We start from the raw sequence: 18742 nt of genomic DNA, 5'->3' as shown, positions 1-18742 counted from the left end.
TATTTCAATTCTTACACATTTTAACTGTACTGTTTTAATGCCTCACTATGGTTAATACCTCAGAAAACTGAAACAGTGTATCACAAAGTGTGATTTCTACATTTCATTTCTGCTACGCCAAAAAGGTCAACAGAGGTCTCATGAAAGTCACTTATCTAAATGCAGACCCGGCAACAGAGGCCACTACACAGTGTATCAACAAGCCTTTTCCTTGGGCACAGCACACATTCAACATTAAAGTTGGTGAGTAAAAAGCAGTTAATTTTGTTTTGTTAGAAATAATATCATTTTAGTTTTAGCGTCTAAGACAGATGCCAGCATTTCACTCTGAACAGATGGTAATTCCATCTAATAGTGCATGTCTGTATTAGTAAGGTCTGTTGTGTATACAAACAGTAATAAACAGTAGGTAAGGATCAAAATAAATTTTAATTGTTGACATTAAATTCTGGCAGCCACAGTTGTAAGGCTGCAATATTCCTTTTTCAAGTCTGTCAGATTTACTAATGCTACGCAAGCTTTGTCCAAAGCTGCCAGATTCTAGTTTCCATAGAAAGATATTGCATCTTCCCAGCTCCTGGTCTGCACCAGGGTTGCCTGTTTTCCTACACTGAAATAATCATTCAGGAATAACATGAGATTGGTGCTACCACTGATGAATGTTCTTCCAGGATTTTTTTTAGAATGCTCCCAGAGGACTGAACCTTTAATTAAGAGGCTGATTTTTAAAATGTTGTATCCAATTGTTACACTATGGATTCCAGTGTTATCCCAGTCACTTTCCTACCCTGCTAAGTAAAGGTCTCTCATTCAATTCCATCTATTCTCATTGCAAATCTGGGCATTCCTGAACTTCTCTGAGACTGACATCATCCCTTTCATTTGGTTTGCTTTGCCAGAATCCGAAGGATTTCCCAAACAATCGCAGCTCTCATCGGCTGAACTCTTCTGTAGGTTTTACTGTGGATCAAGCCTGCCAACAAGCACCAATTTGGTTCTCATAATGTCTCCAACGATCTGGTATTACAAGTAGTAGCTGCTATTTATTTTGGGAAGCCGCCATGTCAAAAAAAAAAATCATTATAAAAAAAACCCAGTTTGGCATTCAAGTGACTGTTCAATAACAAACATGCTTTGCAATCAAATTTCTTTTAAAAAAATGGATGTATTTTTTGAATCATGAAAAATATATTGCTTCTACCATATGGGACAACCAACGACTCACCAACCGATTTCAGATGCAGCATATTGAGCTGACCATATGTTACAGTGCTGTTGAATGGCTGAGTGATTCATGCCCGTCACATTCTAGTATATCAATTAAAGCTCCTTGAAGTCTGCATGATTTGTGTCTCTGTTATTAAACCCTGCTAATTCATCCCACTTACACATCTGTTATAAATCTCTAGGAGTGCTGCATGATTCATGGCAATCTGTGAGCATGCTACAGCAAATTCTTCTCCTTGTAATTAACAGTAAATTGTTTTACTGCCATGCAATGAATTTTTCAGTTATATTGCAAATGAACTCCTAAATGTGCGGTTCTTTCCTAAGAACTGACTTATATCATTAGGCAATTAAAAAGTATTGCTTTGAACCAAAAGCTTTTAATCAAGAGAAATACAACTTTAACATTGCTTGAGAGCCATGGAAATTTGACATAGTGGTTAGAAGTGCAAAATAATTTCTGTTGTTGAACGAGAAAAACAAACAAACAAAACCAGCCCTTCCTCCTACTCTCAGGATTTCCCTGATGCTAAGACGTGAGAACGGCTGCCTAAAAAGACTGGGTGAGACAAGTTTGCACAGATACTGTTTATCTTAGAAGTGACTTAAGTCAGCTGTCATTACCAAATTTCTCAGATTGCCTTACACTTCTCTAATTGTAAAACAGAGCCTTTATTCTTGAAATAAATAATTGGATAATTAGCCAAGTTGAATCAGCAGAGGATTTCACTGCTGTTCAAGTGTTCTTGTCAAAGGTGAAACAAATTCATTTCAGCTAGCCTCTGCAGCTCTTCGAAGAGGCTTTGATTTTTTTTCCCCCCACTTTCTTGGCAGCAGCCTGAGATTCATGAGTCCATACATCAAGTTGGTAGTTTAACAACAAATGGAATTAAATTCAAAGAAGGGAAACTAATTGAAGGACAGCAACAAAAGTGTTGGGTAATGTGCTTTTTAATATGGCGTGCCACATTTGCATGATAATTTTTCCTTTTTAGCATGGAGCAGAAAGTGACTGGCTTAATGAGGGATTATTCAAGACAGGAACGAACAAAATGCATTCATAACTAAGAACAAAGATTGTATTATGAAACAAAAACAGGCAACCTCAGAGAAGTAACTGGATGATTGGTTTATGCATTATGAATAAAAAGATAGAAAAATATTTATATTAGTATTCACTAATGACTATATATACAAGATTGTTGTAATTAAAATTATAAATTAACATATTAAAAGTGCTTGTTTAATCACTCTGGGTCCTATTCACAAAGAAAAGACTTATGTACCTGCATACAAAACAATGTGTGTTTTCAACCCAGCAGCAAACAACCCATACATTCTACTTTGGATGGATTCAGACAGGAAACTTAATGCACCACTAATTACTTGCTTAATGGGAAATGGGCACTTCTAAGCTTGTAGTGAAGAGGTCAATTTATGATGGGTAAAGGAAATAGGACATCGTTCTTCCAGGAATGGATCTCCAAAAGGAATTTCTCTGAAGGAAGGTTTAATTTGTACTTAATTCACAAAGGATGGAAATGTACAAAGTTATTAGATTAAAAGGGTAATCTTAAAGAAAAGGATTAGAAGCTTCTAAGGGCCCAGTCTGTCAGATCATGACCCATATAAACCCAGAAGCAACTCCAAAGCCACCCATCACACTTTCTTGAAGATTTTGCAATAGAGTTGCAGCTGCTCCTGGGAGAGTACCTCTCTCAAATCAGTTCTGGAACTGTTCATGGGCACCAAAACTAAAGGAGTAGTGATAAACATTCCGGACGAAATGTGCCAATTCTAATGATACATCTAATCGAAAAAATACTTGAAGGACAGCAAATCACAATTCTCAAGCTTTTTAATGAAACAGACATATCTAACAAGTATCTTTTTGATTTCTGTGACTGAGGTGTAAGGAAAAAAATATATTTTCGTGATTCGGCACTTCAGAAAAGCTGAATACTACTTCCAATTTATGGTGCTGTTTTTCAAAGTTTTTAAATGGTTGTTCTGATCCTTGGCAATTCACTCACATGAACTACATTTAGACTTTAGAGTTAAATTTCCCACAAATCTATTGGAATTCTGTATCCTCCAAACCATAATTTTATTACTAGAAGAGACAGAGCAAGAAAGTCATAGTGCTGCAAGTCAACTTTTATTCCTTTCCTACAACAAACTGTTGACCATTCAAAAGCACTGACCTTCTCATTGTTTATTTCTATGACTTAAAATCCATCAGTTACACAGACATTTAATCCTAGGAAAATTAAAAAAAAAAAAAAAGAAATACCCTATTTATCTACTGAAAACAGAGGCAAGAAGGATATTGGATCTGTAATTTCCGGGGTTTTCCTTATATTCTAATAAAAACAAGTCCATTTTCCCTGGCCTGCACACCCCTGAAAACAATGCATTTTACCATAAATCAAGTGGCGAGCAAAAATTATTTTCCATATTTTTGTCATGTAATTGACTTCATTCCCTGTCTGGCAGATGAAAAGTCATAGAGTGCTGACAAGATAAATTAAGACACCAAGAAACAAAAATTTTTCCAGGAAAACACTAATTTTTTCTCTCAGAAAAGAAAGAATCTCACATGTGAACAAAATTAATGCATGTTTTTATGGAAATTGAGTAGAAGGAACATTTTGGCAAAGAACAAAAACCTACACATTTAAAACTTACCATCTTCTGCAACTGTCTACTTTTCTTACCTCCCAGCTTTTGCTCTGACTATGCTAATCAGAGTGCTGCCCAGGGGATCATCAATGACCCCACATTCCTTGTATCTTACATTTCTTTCCCTTTCCCTACTGTCTGTGACTCTACTGACATTCTCCTTCTAGAATTCTCTCTGCCCTTGACTTTTTGAATAGTGCTCTTTCTAGATTCTATAGCTAACTCTGATCATGTCTCTGTTCCTTTAATTTTTCCTTTTCTCTTTCTCCCAGAATGTGAGCATTCGCTGAGGTGTAAACTTTTTTTTGTATTTTCTCTGCCTTCACTAATATATCACCATCCATAGTTTTACCTCCTTTTATATGCAGACAATTATAAAACTTACATCCTTCTTAAGCTCCAGATTTGCATTTTCTGCTGTTGGCTGGTTATTATTGTCATGGATATGTTTTGTTCAAATAATTGAACTGAAACTCATGGCTTTACTTCTCCCATCTGGTCTTTCTTCATTACATTTAGTGGCGTCACCATGGTCTAGGATATTTACTGTCATCTTCAGTTCCTCCCTCTTCTTAACCTGTGGATTTCTTTCCCTTGAAGCATTCCATTTCATGCTTCTAATATTTCTTTCTATTTATCTAATTTACTTTCTCATGACTTTTTTTGGAATGTCCTGTTGTTTTAGTCAGTAAGTCGTATCTGACTCTTTGTGACCCCATGGACTGTAGCCCACCAGGCTCCTCTGTCCACGGCATTTCCCAGGCAAGAATACTGGAGTGGGTTGCCATTTCCTTCTCCAGGGGATCTTCCCAGACCAGGGATTGAACACAAATCTCCTGCACTGGCAGGCAGATTCTTTACTGCTGAGCCACCAGGGGATTCCCCCTTGGACTGCCTACCAGACTCTATTTCCACATTCTCTTCTAATCTCTACTATACTCTACTGACAGAGAAATCACAACCCCCAGCTTTCATCATGTCAGTATGGAACAGCACCTGAAACAGCAACAAGCACATGATATAAACTCAAAAAATATCTACAAACAACTTTACCAATTATTTATAGTCCACCTCAAATGCCATTTAACCTGGCATAATTTCCCAATCTGCTAAATCAGTCACCTATCTCATATTCTCTGTTCCAATAGCTTTCTTTTATCCTTTCCCCCAAGGTGTTCATCCTACCTGTTATATGTCAACATCTTAATACAGACATCATTAAAGCGTGAATGGTTTCTATTAGAGCTCACCCCACTTCCTAATGCCTGAAATTAGAAATTAGAACCTTCATAGAAACTTACTGAATCGAGCATTCACAACAAAACATAGCAATGGTATGTTATAGCACATTATTAATTTTATACTGTAAACAACAAATTTGAAATGTGCAGTTTTTGATCAAAATCTTGAAATACATGTCATAATTCAGGACAACATGCTCCTCACAGAACTGAAAAATGATGCTTTTCAATGTTAGTTCCCTACAGCTTACTTTTGTCATTCAATCCTTAGTTTTAGGACTCTCCATTGTTACATTTATGTTAAAATAATGTTATGGAAACCAAGTTGCAAAGTAAAACTTCATGACTTTGATAACAGAAATTCTATAACGCACTGTGACTAACAGAAAGATTATGTAATAATTATGACAAAAATCTTGATAGAAATAATTTGTTTTGAGATTTGACTTTGTGTTAGACACTGCCTTAAATATTTAACATGTATTCACTCTTTTCATTCCTCAGGAGAACACTAAAATATAGGGTATCCTTATTTGTAATTTGGAAGACAAAGGCACAGAGATTATGCAATTTACTCAAGGTCATAAAGCTATAGTCATAAAGCTAGCTGCTGCGGCTGCTGCTAAGTAGCTTCAGTCGTGTCCGACTCTGTGCAACCCCATAGACGGCAGCGCACCAGGCTCCCCCGTGCCTGGGATTCTCCAGGCAAGAACACTGGAGTGGGTTGCCATTTCCTTCTCCAATGCATGAAAGTGAAAAGTGAAAGTGAAGTCTCTCAGTCATGTCCGACTCTTAGCGACCCTATGGACTGCAGCCTACCAGGCTCCTCTGCCTATGGGATTTTCCAGGCAAGAGTACTGGAGTGGGGTGCCATTGAGAGCCCAAATTCAAGTCATGGCATTCTGGCTTATCATTTTTCCCTTAGATGTGTAAGTAAATTCTTATTTGAAAACGTCAATGAACTTGCACATCTCATGGGTTTCAGAGAACATGAGAAGTTTCCAAATTCTGTTCTCATGGATAAAGAGGCAGAGAGAGAACACTGAGAGGGCTTAGATGAGTTCTGCTCCACTCACCTTCCAATAGATAGAGTGGCCTTAAGCATCCTCACCAGAGACTAAAACAAGGGCATAGAGCACTGGGGGGGGGTGAGTTCCACGCCACAGGAACTCTTGCTGAAACCACTGAGGACAATATTCACACAGATGGAATCACTGGTGCTTTAAGCAGGAAGGATGCCATTCTACAGACATCTTCCCTGCTTTTCACTTTCCATCTCCAGGATCTGTCTAGTCTCTAGGGACCAGCATGCCCCCATTCAGTTCTTTCAGGTTGTGTCTACGAAAAGACGAGAGTAGATCTCATCTAGAGGAAAGAGCCTGTCCTAACAGTGTCACAAACTGGAGCATGTAGAGTGCAGATGGGAGCTAGTATGGTACACAGCCTTAAGGAAAGAAGACTTGGGTGGAGGTATTATTATTGAAGATGTTATTGGACGTGATGTCACGAGGAATAGGAATTAAAATGAGAACAGCCCCCAAGGGATTGGAAGGAGAATGTTCAGTAGAAGCCAGAAGGAAATATTTTGGATCATTATCAGTCTGAAAATTGCCTTTTCAAAGAGGTCACTATACATGGTCTGATTTGCTGGAGAAGGAGCAGTTTCTCTACCACTAAAGGATCAAACACTTGGAAGGAATGTTGCCAGCAATGTATTAATATTGGCAAGACGGTCACCCTAGATGACTTTTAAATGTTCTAAATCCCTGAAAAGCTGTGATTTCAGTTCTGCTTAAGCACATGGTCGGGGTCCCTTTAGCCTCCACTAGGCCTCTGTCCAATCTTCCGCTCATGTGGCTTCTGCTTTCACTTTCTCTGGCCCCCAGGACAGATTACTCTTAATTTTTGTTCTCATCACCCAGTTACATCATTTTTCCTAAAGGAGACAGATACTATTATCCACACTCTGTAGCTCTCTAATAACATAATATATAAAAATAAATAAATGTACAGTCTTACAGGAAAATGGTGTTTTGTTCAAGCTACGTACTCCATAAATATTTGTAAATATAGGTTAAGTATGTGAAAAACACAGAGTTCACTCATGCAGATAATAAAACATAATTTCTTGAAACTTTGGAGTCTTCCTTGCTGACAGAAAATTTGAAGAAAAATTACTTGCTATACTTGATATTTGTTGTATATTAATATAATTTGGGCCAAACAAGTTTTCCAGAACTAAAATAAAATATAACAAAAACTATGGAACTTTATATGGAAACAGTAAGGAAGAAGGTCTGAGGAATATTTTCATAGCTAAATATGTTTGCTAGAAATTTCATAACCTCTTCACATCTGGATATTTCCTTAAAGAGCACCAGGAAACTAAGCCTTGTTGGATGCTGACAGAAAAACTGATTTGAAAAAAAATCTTAACTTGTAAGTAATTGGGTTATATAGGTGTTAATAATACATGTAATCAAGTTTGTATGAACTTAATTTGTTCTAAGTGAAGCAAACAAAAAATTATACAAGCCATCTCCTACTAAGATTATACTTGATAATAAGTTTTTTATTTCAATGTTATGCACCTAGCAATTTTATATTTATAATAAACAGATAATAACACTATTGCCTATCCAATAAAGGCAAAATATGACACCAGTGCAGCCTACTAATTTCTGGATGTCTGCTGTTAGCTCCATGGGGCAGGAGTGGGTAAATCCAATCCCACACGAAAGGTTAAGGCTGAAGGGAGAAGTATTCCGAATCCTCACAAGAAGCCTCCTAAATACTTCTAACAATTGTTGGGACACCTTTAGGACTTAGGGTGGTGGCTGAGTCCTAGAGTCAATCTGCACCTCATTATATTTATTATGACACTGCAACTCAGGAATCCTCCAGGCTCTTAAATTTATTTTTCTGTTCAACTATGTCAAGGTCAGTAGCAATCAGAGTTTGTGAGGGAGTAAGAGAAAGCTGAAAAGACAAATATTAAGCCCAAACTAGAGACGCTATTGAGCTTTGTAGGTGTTTTCTTTATAAACATACAATATATTTTTCACATCTGCTAAAACTTGCTTACCTGATGCTAAAGTCTGTCCTGCTTCTGAAGCACTGGTTACACAGCCAACTGAGTTGCAGAGAGAAATAGTAAAGTTGTATATCCTATAAGGTTTTAGTCCTTTTACAATATAAGATAGTTCTTGGGATTTAGCAGTATACAATACCTGCAAGGTAAGAAAAAAAAAAAAAAAGTCAGATATTAGATATCTATTGTGAAAAATATAAGCTTGACAAGCAAATTTCCAGAAATTTCAACAGAGGGAATTACTGCCAACCACAATTAGAAAAAGGAATTTCTTTTTGAAGGGACTCAACAAGCTAGGGTTTAATTGATAATTGTACAATCACACTGTTTTATGAGGTAATAATCCAGTTCCTGAGTGGATAAATGAGGAAACCGAGTTATTGCCTCATAAAGCAGCGTGGTGGTGTGGCTCTTGTCACCGACAGTAGAGATAAAGAATGGTGACACGCTCATTGTTATTGTGAAAAAAGTCCAAATAAAACCACAGGGCTTGGCCAGGATGAACCTAGTGCAGTAATGTCCACATGCTAGCTGATGGAGCTGGTACAGAAAAATGTCATCACTTCATTAAATCAATCCCATCATTTGCTCTTAAAAAAAGGAAGAAAGAAAGAAAGCTGCAGGAAGGAAAAGGAGAAAAAAGGAAAGATTACTGAGCATCTACATGAAGTCAATTCTCAATTGCCTTTCTTGTACAACTAAGTGTAAGCATATTGATCAAACGGTTACTTTTTTTTTTTTTTTGAAACATTGTCTTTATCACACAATTTCGAATGAAAATAGCAGATGTGAGCAAAGGAGACTCTATGGTCCATAAACAAATAATTAAACAATCAACACCAAGAGCTAGTCTGTCAATATAACTAGAACTGATCAAAAGCAACCATGTAAATTTGCTTAGTCTATAGATACAAAGGCCCCTGGTGATTATATTCAGAAAAAAGTCATTAACCAACAGTCTGACAGCATGCATGAGCACAAACTATTTTTCTAAGAGATACTGATAACAGGATATCAAATAATCTTCCATACATATAAATACTACATATAACTAAATATTAGTTACATATGAAGTCAATTTCCAGATTTTGTTTTTCCTTTAGGAGTACAATAAAATTCATTTGGATTATATGCCTGAGTATTGACTTTAAATTTTCATAAGCTGAGTAGTTCTTGAAAGCAGTGTGATTAGAATATAAATTACATTGTTAACATAACATTTTTCAGAAATAAAGGTGATTTAAAGATTCTAAAAATGTAGAAAATGTAAAAACATTAATACCACTTCCTTCAATTACATTTAGAAATCAGAAAAACATCAAACACTGATTTACTAATCCTTTTTCTAGTTTCAAAATGGCTACTTAGATTTTGAGGATATAATTTTTTTTTCTTTTGTGCAATGTGATTTAAAGCTTCCCCCCTCCCACCCCACAAAGAAAACTTGGAAATGAGTAAAACTTACTTAATATTGCTATAAAATTTATCCTATTTAGAACAATTCTGATGAAATTTAATGTAGATTTTCTGCAATTGTTAAGATAAAATACATTAAAGTATTTATTTAATTTTAAAAGTTTTATCTTTTTAAACAAAGTATTCTCTGTCTCAAGAACACATAATGAAATGTAGTAAAGAGAAAACGTGGATTAATATTAATTTTGATTAAATTTTACTCCTCTACATATAGTTAATAGAAATTATGTGATTTTTAACAGACATTTTTCCTAGAGTTTGGGGCATGTAAAATTATCACTCAGATAAACTGTGTCTTTATCATGTATACAGAATCATCTTAACAAGTTTTAAAGGATATATTTAATTGAAAACTTTTTGGGGGGATTAATCTTAAAGGAGCAAAGCTTAAAATCCTACAATGATAACGTCACCACTTCTATAAATGTCTCCTGCCACATTCTTAGGGAAAGATCCTTTAACCATTATTTTTTACAGTAGGCTTTCCCCAGAAATTTTGGCTATTTATTTATCAAGATTATAATGACACACATTCAGGTCAGTGTGGATAGAAATTTAATTGTTGAGAATGTAAAAAAAAAATTCGACTTTGCCACTGGTGATTTAATTTTCTTGAATATATGATGGAATACTTGCAGGAGAGGGTGCAAGAAAGAAAATAAAGTGACATATCTATATCCTTATTTTAATTCTGCCACACACACACAAAAAGACTTTTAAACAAATAAAGGGGACTCCCTTGGTGGCTCAGTGGTTAGAATCCATCTGCCAATGCAAGAGATATGGGTTTGATCCCTGGTCCCAGAAGATCCCACATGCTGCGGAGCAGCTAAGCCCATGCACCACAACTGCTAAGCTTGTGCTCCAGAGCCCAGGAACTGCAGCTATTGAGCCCATGTTCTGCGATGAGAAAAGCCACTGCAATCAGACGCCCAAGCACCACAGCTAGATCACAGCGATTGCCACAGCTAGAGAAAACCCTACACAGCCACAAAGACCCAGCACTGTCAAAATAAATAAATAAAGTTATTTTAAAATGATCAAAGATTTTTATATACCTGTTTTCTCAATATAAAAATATTTTCCTGCCCTATTGAATATTTTATAAATGTATGTAATCCTATCCCATTAATAACAATCACTAAAAATAATATCTAATATCTGTTGAGCTTTTTAAGCTCCATATAAACTATAGATAAGCAGAAATTGTTTTTGCATTTAACAAATTAGTGAAATCTCAAGCACAGAGATGTGAGATATGCCTAGTAATTGGTAAAAATGGGATCAAAACAAGTTGATTTCTGGGACGTGTTTTATAAACTATGCTTTTTTTTTTTAAATTTTACTTTCTTGGAATAGAATATTATAATACAAGTAATAGCCAGAAGGCATAATATGCTGTGTCCAGACCCCACATCCACAAGTCTGATGAGCCAGACATCCTGGAATGCGAAGTCAAGTGCACCTTAGGAAGCATCACTACAAAGCTAGAGGAGGTGATGGAATTCCAGCTGAGCTATTTCAAATCCTAAAAGATGATGCTGTGCAAGTGCTGTACTCAATATACTAGCAAATTTGGAAAAACTCAACAGTGGCCACAGGACTGGAAAAGGTCAGTTTTCATTCCAATCCCAATGAAAGGCAATGCCAAAGAATGCTCAAAATTCTACAAGTCAGGTTTCACAGTACATGAACCATGAACCTCCAGATATTCAATCTGGATTTAGAAAAGGCAGAAGAACCAGAGATCAAATTGCCAACATCTGTTGGATCATTGAAAAATCAAGAGGGTTCCAGAAAAACATCTATTTCTGCTTTATTGACTATGCCAAAGCCTTTGCGCAGATAACAACAAACTGTGGAAAATTCTTCAACAGATGGGAATACCAGACCACCTGACCTGCCTCCTGAGAAATATGGATACAGGTCAAGGAGTAACAGTTAGAACTGGACATGGAACAACAGACTGGTTCCAAATTGGGAAAAGAGTACATCAAGGCTGTATATTGTCACCCGGCTCATTTAACTTATATGCAGAGTACATCATGAGAAATGTTGGACTGGATGAAGCACAAACTGGATCAAGAATGGCGGTGGGAAATATCAATAACTCAGATATGCAGATGATACCACACTTATGGCAGAAAGTGAAGAAGAACTAAAGAGCTTCTTGATGAAAGTGAAACAGGAGAGTGAAAGAGTTGGCTTAAAGCTCAAGATTCAGAAAACTAAGATTATGGCATCTAGTCCCATCACTTTATGGCAAATAGATGGGGAAACAGAGATGGACTATTTTTTGGGGCTCCAAAATCACTCAGATGGTGGTTGCAGCCATGAAATTAAAAGATGCTTGCTCCTTGGAGGAAAGTTATGACCAACCTAGACAAGCATATTAAAAGCAAAGACATTAGTTTGCCAACAAAGGTCCATCTAGTCAAAGCTATGGTTTTTCCAGTAGTCATGTATGGATGTGAGAGTTGAACTATAAAGAAAGCTGAGTGCTGAAGAATTGATGCTTTTGAACTGTGGTGTTGGAGAAGATTCTTAAAAGTCCCTTGGACTGCAAGGAGATCCAACCAGTCCATCCTAAAGGAGATCAGTCCTGGGTGTTCATTGGAAGGTCGGATGCTGAAGCTGAAACTCCAATACTTTGGCCCACCTGATGCGAAGAACTGACTGATTTGAAAAGACCCTGATGCTGGGGAAGATTGAAGGCCAGAGGAGAAGGGGACAACAGAGGATAAGATGGTTGGATGGCATCACTGACTCAATGGACATGAGTTTGAGTAAACTCCGGGAACTGGTGATGGACAGGGAGGCCTGGCGTGCGGCAGTCCATGGGGTCGCAGAGTCGCATATGACTGAGAGACTGAATGACCCTTGTGCTGATAGAAAGAACACTGGCCATACCGTATCATGGAGAGTAACAAGAGCTTCTCATCTTCCAAGAATGTTATACATATCATGATTTAGTGTGTGTACAAAGTAAAGCCTCAGTAACTGTTACCTATGATCATTAGTCTCATTACTGCTGACTGGAGATGACCCACTAGTAAGCAATATGTCACTACATATCCTAAACCTTGAAATGTTCATAACCTTTGCTATAAGCTGTAAAATAAACTGCATCCCTCAGAAATTTTTCTTAGGAACTTGAAATATACAAATGTACATACAAAATGTTCTTATCGATGTTATTTACATTTCCAAAAGAATTCATACAATATACATACCAATTGATTGTGCATTGGTTGAATCATTATTGTGTACCTAACCAATACAATAGTACATAGCTACTGAACGTCAACCTCTTGAAAGATACTTGAGGATATATGCTAAGTAGGAAAAGCAGATTTCATGAAACAAAAGTATATCCATACTATTTACATTTGTACTAGAAAAAAATAAGTGATATTATATAAGAAAAAATTCCCCATTTAAGGATTGTATAGATGAAAATTCTGCCAGAATTCTGCAAATGCAGAAACTATAAAAACAAAGACATAATTCAATTCTAGAAGGACATGAATTGGAAATAACAATACCTGTGGAACTACCACTGGATAAGACCTTTGAGGTGATTGTTCAGAAATCATACTGATGTTATACCCCACAACTTTTCCTCTTGTAACACTGTCCGGTGGCAGCTCCCAGGACACATTGAGCGAGTGAGGAGACAGTGGGGAGACTGAAGGGGGCATCACAAATACAGGCGCTATTAACGACAATAACAACAGCCGAAACAATGAATGTCACATGAACAGGTTTTCAAGCTGAAATCACAGGTTTATCCTATTAATAGTTTCAGAAACATCACATTCCTTATGTAATACTCTTATTTTAAAAATCAAAGAATATGCTGGCATGTATATAAAAAAATACTCCCTTAAAAATATATCTTCAAGCATGTTCTCTACCTCACATTACTAACAAAGATGTTTTCCATTTACAAAATAAAAATAGGAATTGACCTGTGTTCATAAAGAAAACTGGTAGGTAATAGGGGAGGAAATCATAAGTTGTATGAAGTCTTTAGAAGGAAAAACCACAAAACAGAATACGTCTCAGTCCACAGCTTAGAACAATGCATAGGGACATATTGGATTTCTTATATATGTAAGTACTTCACTGAACTTCTTGGAGAGTATTACACTTTAGAAAGAGGAACATTGAAAGTGTTCTAAATAACCCTGAAGACATGTGAAAAGTTTTCAGTAAATCCTGATAGAAATGTTCAGGGATGTACATACATACATTCTCTACCTACCATCCTTGAGATCTTAATACGGATTTTAAATGTGCTGACCAAAGGTGTATTATCAAAGGACCTCACTGCACTCTCATTAGCCAGTGACCCATACGATTAGGAGGGCCCAGTACTGCTATTTCATCCATTACTTTTCATTTCTGACCTTGATTTTCCCCTTCCAGAATGCCATGGCTCATCACTTGTGCTATCATGGCCCTACTATTTGGCCAAGATGGCTGGAAGTCACTTAAGAGATGCTCAAGCACAACGCACATTTTATTTATGAAATGATTCCCTTGGACATCAAACCTGAAATTCCCCTTACCCTTCACAATCCTAACATATCCCACTTAAATCAGCACTTGGATCTCTTTGGATATCTATAGCTTCAAAGCATAGCAAAAGTGTATTTTTATTTTTTTTGTTAAGGGCTCATGAAATTTGAAGTGTTTATAATATAAAGAATGAGGTGGAGGCTTAAAAATATCTCACTTGCTTTAGTAATGATAGCTTAGAAAAATTAAAACTTTTAACCATCCTTCCTTATCATACTGCTTATAAACACACTTGTGAATTACAAACTTTGATGTCTGGGATTATATTTTCAGGTCCAATCTAGTACTTAAACTATTTCTTTAAGAAAAAGAAAGAAAAACAAAAACAGATTTATGAAACTGGCAACAGTTATCTTTTTCATTGAACATAAATTGTACTGAATTTAGAGCAGGATGGGACATATGGCCAACCCACTTCAGGACTGGAAACCAATTGCTATTTCTGATGAATGTTCCCAAAAGACTATGACTATAGTTTGGTCAGTTTTCTCCCTTGAGGTAATAGCTAAAACATTAAATTTTCCCTAAAACTTACTGCAAGAACTTTATGACTTTGAATTATATATGCAACCAATCCATGTATTCAATAATTCCTTGGCTTATGCAAGTTTATTAACTCTTGCTTTTCCAATGTAGTTAGTACTGATGACTTTAATCTGAGGAAATATTTTCATTCAGGTGTTTTCAAAGTAGAGTTCAAAGCACTGATCTTCACCTGATTCTCCCGTTCTTCCTGTGGTCCAGGCAGAAGACACACTCCCAGCCATGTTCACAGCTAAGACTCTAAACTTGTACTTGGTGTATGGCTCCAAGCCAGTGATGACTGTGGTTGTTTCTGGAGGTTCTAGAGCATTTTCATTGGCTGATTCTGCAAGAGGGTGAGGACCGAGCCAGCCACTGCTCTGAAAAACTTGACTTTCTGCTGACCTTGTTTCTCCACTAGACTTCAGTCTTTTCATATACAGTTCATATCTTATAATTATGCCTGGAAAAGTGAAACAGTGAAAAAGATGACGTATTAGACAAATGGCCTATTTTATTGATCATGTGAGGTTAGATTATTTGAAGAGTCTTTGCTTTCATTGTTCTGACTCAATTACCTGTCCATTTCCTTGGTAATATAGATGATAGGCACTTCTAAAGAAACAAAAACTCATAGCTACATGAAAGTATGAAATATTACTAAAAAGCATATTCATGGAAAATGAAAAAGAAATGGAAAATGCACAAACACAAAATAATTATAACTTATGATAGGTAAATTCAGTATTTTTCAGGATGATTATAATTTCTACTAAGAATGGCTATTTGTTTTTGGAAATTTGATCAAAGTGTATATTTTCAAATTTAGGGATTTAAATTTTATTATCTGTTTAATATAAGCCTTATTTACATAAATGTTAGAATATTACAGTTTATTTATATCTAATCAAGTATGTTAAAAATTCCAAGAAAAAAGCTTTTGCCATAATATGTACATGATATTAAATTATTAAAAATCTATGAATGTATGCTGGCCTGTATAACCAAAGGTTCAATTATATGAGCACAAAAATTAACTTAATGGAGTTGGTTAGCCTATATACATATTTTTTGTATTATTTCATATCTTTTTCTCACTTAAAAGAAAATTTACTACTTATGGGTGCCCTAACTTGTGACACAGTCAAATATAATGCATTTCCTAAGTGAGTTTCAAATTAGAAACATCATTTGTGTTATGGCAGATGTCATTAAGAGCAAAGATAATATTAGCCTTTTAGGGGGCAATTTAAATGAGTGGAGTTTGTTATTAGATTAAAGAAATACACTTATTTTACTAACCAGGACAAATAGTATCTTATATCTTCAGAAACTGTTTCCCAATTACAACATCCTGCAATTATAAAAACAAAACAGTTGCCAGAATCTTACTGAAAATTTCAAATACCCAGATTTACCTCCTTCTACCCAAAAATGGGAAATGTAGGCCTTGAACTCCTACCATTTGGTTCCATCGGTGGAGCCCATTCTACGTGAAGCTCTGTGGAACTGATCTTCCGCACCTTGGGTGGACCCAGCCTTCTGGGAGCTGCCTGGGCGGTGGTCACTGTCAAAGGGGTGCTGTGCAAACAGCCCCCACTAGTACACGCCTGCACAGCAAAATGGTACTTGGTGAATGGAAGCAGATTCCAGATGGTAGTGGTGGTCTCAGGGCCTTCATAGGGAGAACAGGGCTGGACATCATGAAGAGGAGCACAGGACAAAATATACTTCTCAATAGGACCAGAACGATTTGAAGGTGAAGCCCAGGTAAGTGTCACAGAGTCTGAGCTAACAGGGCTGATATAACTTAAATTCAAACTTCCCACTGGGGTCCCTGGTTTTGTCCTGTAGGTGACAGCTGTGCTTCGTGTTGAACCATGCACGCTGCTGGTCAAGATATAATAGGAATACGAGGTATATGGCGCCAGGGCAGTGTCTAAGAAGTACTGAATACCTGAAATTAAAAGAAGAAAAGGAGAAAAAGAATATTTATATTCCACAAACAGGTAGGGAATCATTTCTAATTGTTTTTCTATTATGTAACATAACTATCAATACATAACCACAACAATCTACTCTTTTGAATAAGAATATGGTTCATATTTTTTTAAATTGAGATAAAGCAAACACTGGTTATTTTTATTGTGTAGTATAATGTAAGAAAAGTGCCATTTGTAATGATGCATTCTTAGAAGCTTAAACTCTTGTTTTGTTCTTTACATGACACAGTATCCTTTTTATAGCATCCTTGCAGTTCTCTGAAACAGAAATAACTATAGTTCTTATTGGAGTAGGAAATGGCAACCCACTCTGGTATTCTTGCCTGGGAAATCCCATGAAGAGAGGAGCCAGTGGGCTATAGTCTATGGGGTCACAAAAAGCTGGACACGACTCAGCACGCATGCATGCACGTTTCTTAATCAGACTGTTCATTAGACACTGATACACTAGATCGACAGCTTGCAAACTACTGCACAAGCCATGTCTGTCACCACCCAACATCCTGACTAGGATGTTTCCTGAATTTATAACCCATGGAAACTGAAATTGTAGATGGCTATTGTTGCTTTAATCTGCTATTTTGTAGAGACATTTTTTATTTTATCAGCAATGGAGAATTCACACATGAAAGATCTGAAGAGAGAAGGAGGTAGAAAAAGGAGGTACTAATAAAAGAAAAAAAAATTATGGGGAGGGGACATGATCAGGCACTGGAACTTTCCATTCTCTAAGGGACAGACAGTGTACAGCAGGATTCTGAGGCATACAAATGTCTAATCCCTCCTGCTCATGTGTGGGGGAAGGGGAGGAAAGGTTCATCATGCAGAGGTCACCTATATTAGAGGGAGGATGTGGCACTATTTAAGTGCTAAAAGAAAAATAATCCACTGTGTAAAGTGTCATTTTGCTTTGTTTCCTGAGTGATGAGGATGTTGGGTTGAGATCCAGCGAGTGTGTAACTTGACCTTCTATGACTGGGACAAGATGACCCTCCAGACTTGGGTGGATCAAAGGTTGGATGGAGAATGTGGGAAACCAATCCCCGGGAGCTCTCAGCAATAGCTGGAGACCATAGGATGAGATAGCAAGGTACTTACCAGGACCCAAGCAAAATAAGGATGAAGGCGTGCTCCCTAGCTCCATGCATCGGATGTCACCAGAGTTACATGAGCATCACCACTATATAAGCCAGCATCTTCTGATGTCTCGCAAATGCAAAGGACCAGAGGGAAGCTGTCCTTCCCCCCAGCACCGTCATGATGGTTGGGGAAAGGGAATAATTGAAGACTGAATAAGAATGACTTCTACAGACTGAATACTGTATATTCCCCAAGTTCAGATAGCAGGAACAGAATACCCAAGGTGATGATTTAAGAAGGGGGGCCTTTGAAAAATGATGAGGTCATAAGGGTAGAGTCCACAAATGGAATTAGTTGTGAAAGAAAACTCTGGAAAGACTCCTTGTTCCTTTCACCACATCAGAACACAGGGAAGAGCTGGCAGACTGCAAACCCAAAGAGAGCCCTCATTAGAATCCAACCATGCTGACACCCTGACCTTGGACTTCCAGCCTCCATAACACTGGGAAATACATTTCTGTGGTTTAGAAGCCACTCTGCCTGTGGTGGAAAATTGGATTAAAGATTTACTGAGCATGGGCCCACCCATCAGAACAAGACCAGTTTCCCCCTCAGTCAGTCTCTGCCATCAGGAAGCTTCCATAAGCCTCTTATTGTTCTCCATCAGAAGGCAGACAGACTGAAAACCACAATCACAGAAACTAACCAATCTGGTCACATGGACCACAGCCTTATCTAACTCAATGAAATGATGAGCTACGCTGTGTAGGGCCACCTAAGACAGACGGGCCATGGTGGAGAGGTCTGACAAACCATGGACCACTGGAGAAGGGAAT

The 18742-nt window shown here is 37.1% G+C and overlaps 1 protein-coding gene across 1 annotated transcript in view; it reads right to left on the bottom strand.

Annotated features, from left to right (window-relative positions):
- USH2A (usherin) overlaps nucleotides 1-18742 on the bottom strand; it is a 300571-nt gene that overhangs the window by 10678 nt on the left and 271151 nt on the right. Inside the window, exons 19-22 of the mRNA XM_086345320.1 lie at nucleotides 16286-16780; nucleotides 15017-15286; nucleotides 13263-13432; nucleotides 8236-8380 (exon numbers count right to left, since the gene is read on the bottom strand). Of these exons, the coding sequence (XP_086201446.1) occupies nucleotides 8236-8380; nucleotides 13263-13432; nucleotides 15017-15286; nucleotides 16286-16780 (1080 nt within the window). The remainder of the gene's footprint in view (nucleotides 1-8235; nucleotides 8381-13262; nucleotides 13433-15016; nucleotides 15287-16285; nucleotides 16781-18742) is intronic.

This window comes from Bos grunniens, chromosome 16 (genome assembly GCF_055505025.1).
Source record: "Bos grunniens cultivar Pamir isolate PY7600 chromosome 16, Bosgru_T2T1.0, whole genome shotgun sequence".
NCBI classification, from domain to species: Eukaryota; Metazoa; Chordata; class Mammalia; order Artiodactyla; family Bovidae; genus Bos; species Bos grunniens.
Note: the sequence above shows the minus strand (reverse complement) of the source record. Positions and strands in the feature narration are given on the sequence as shown.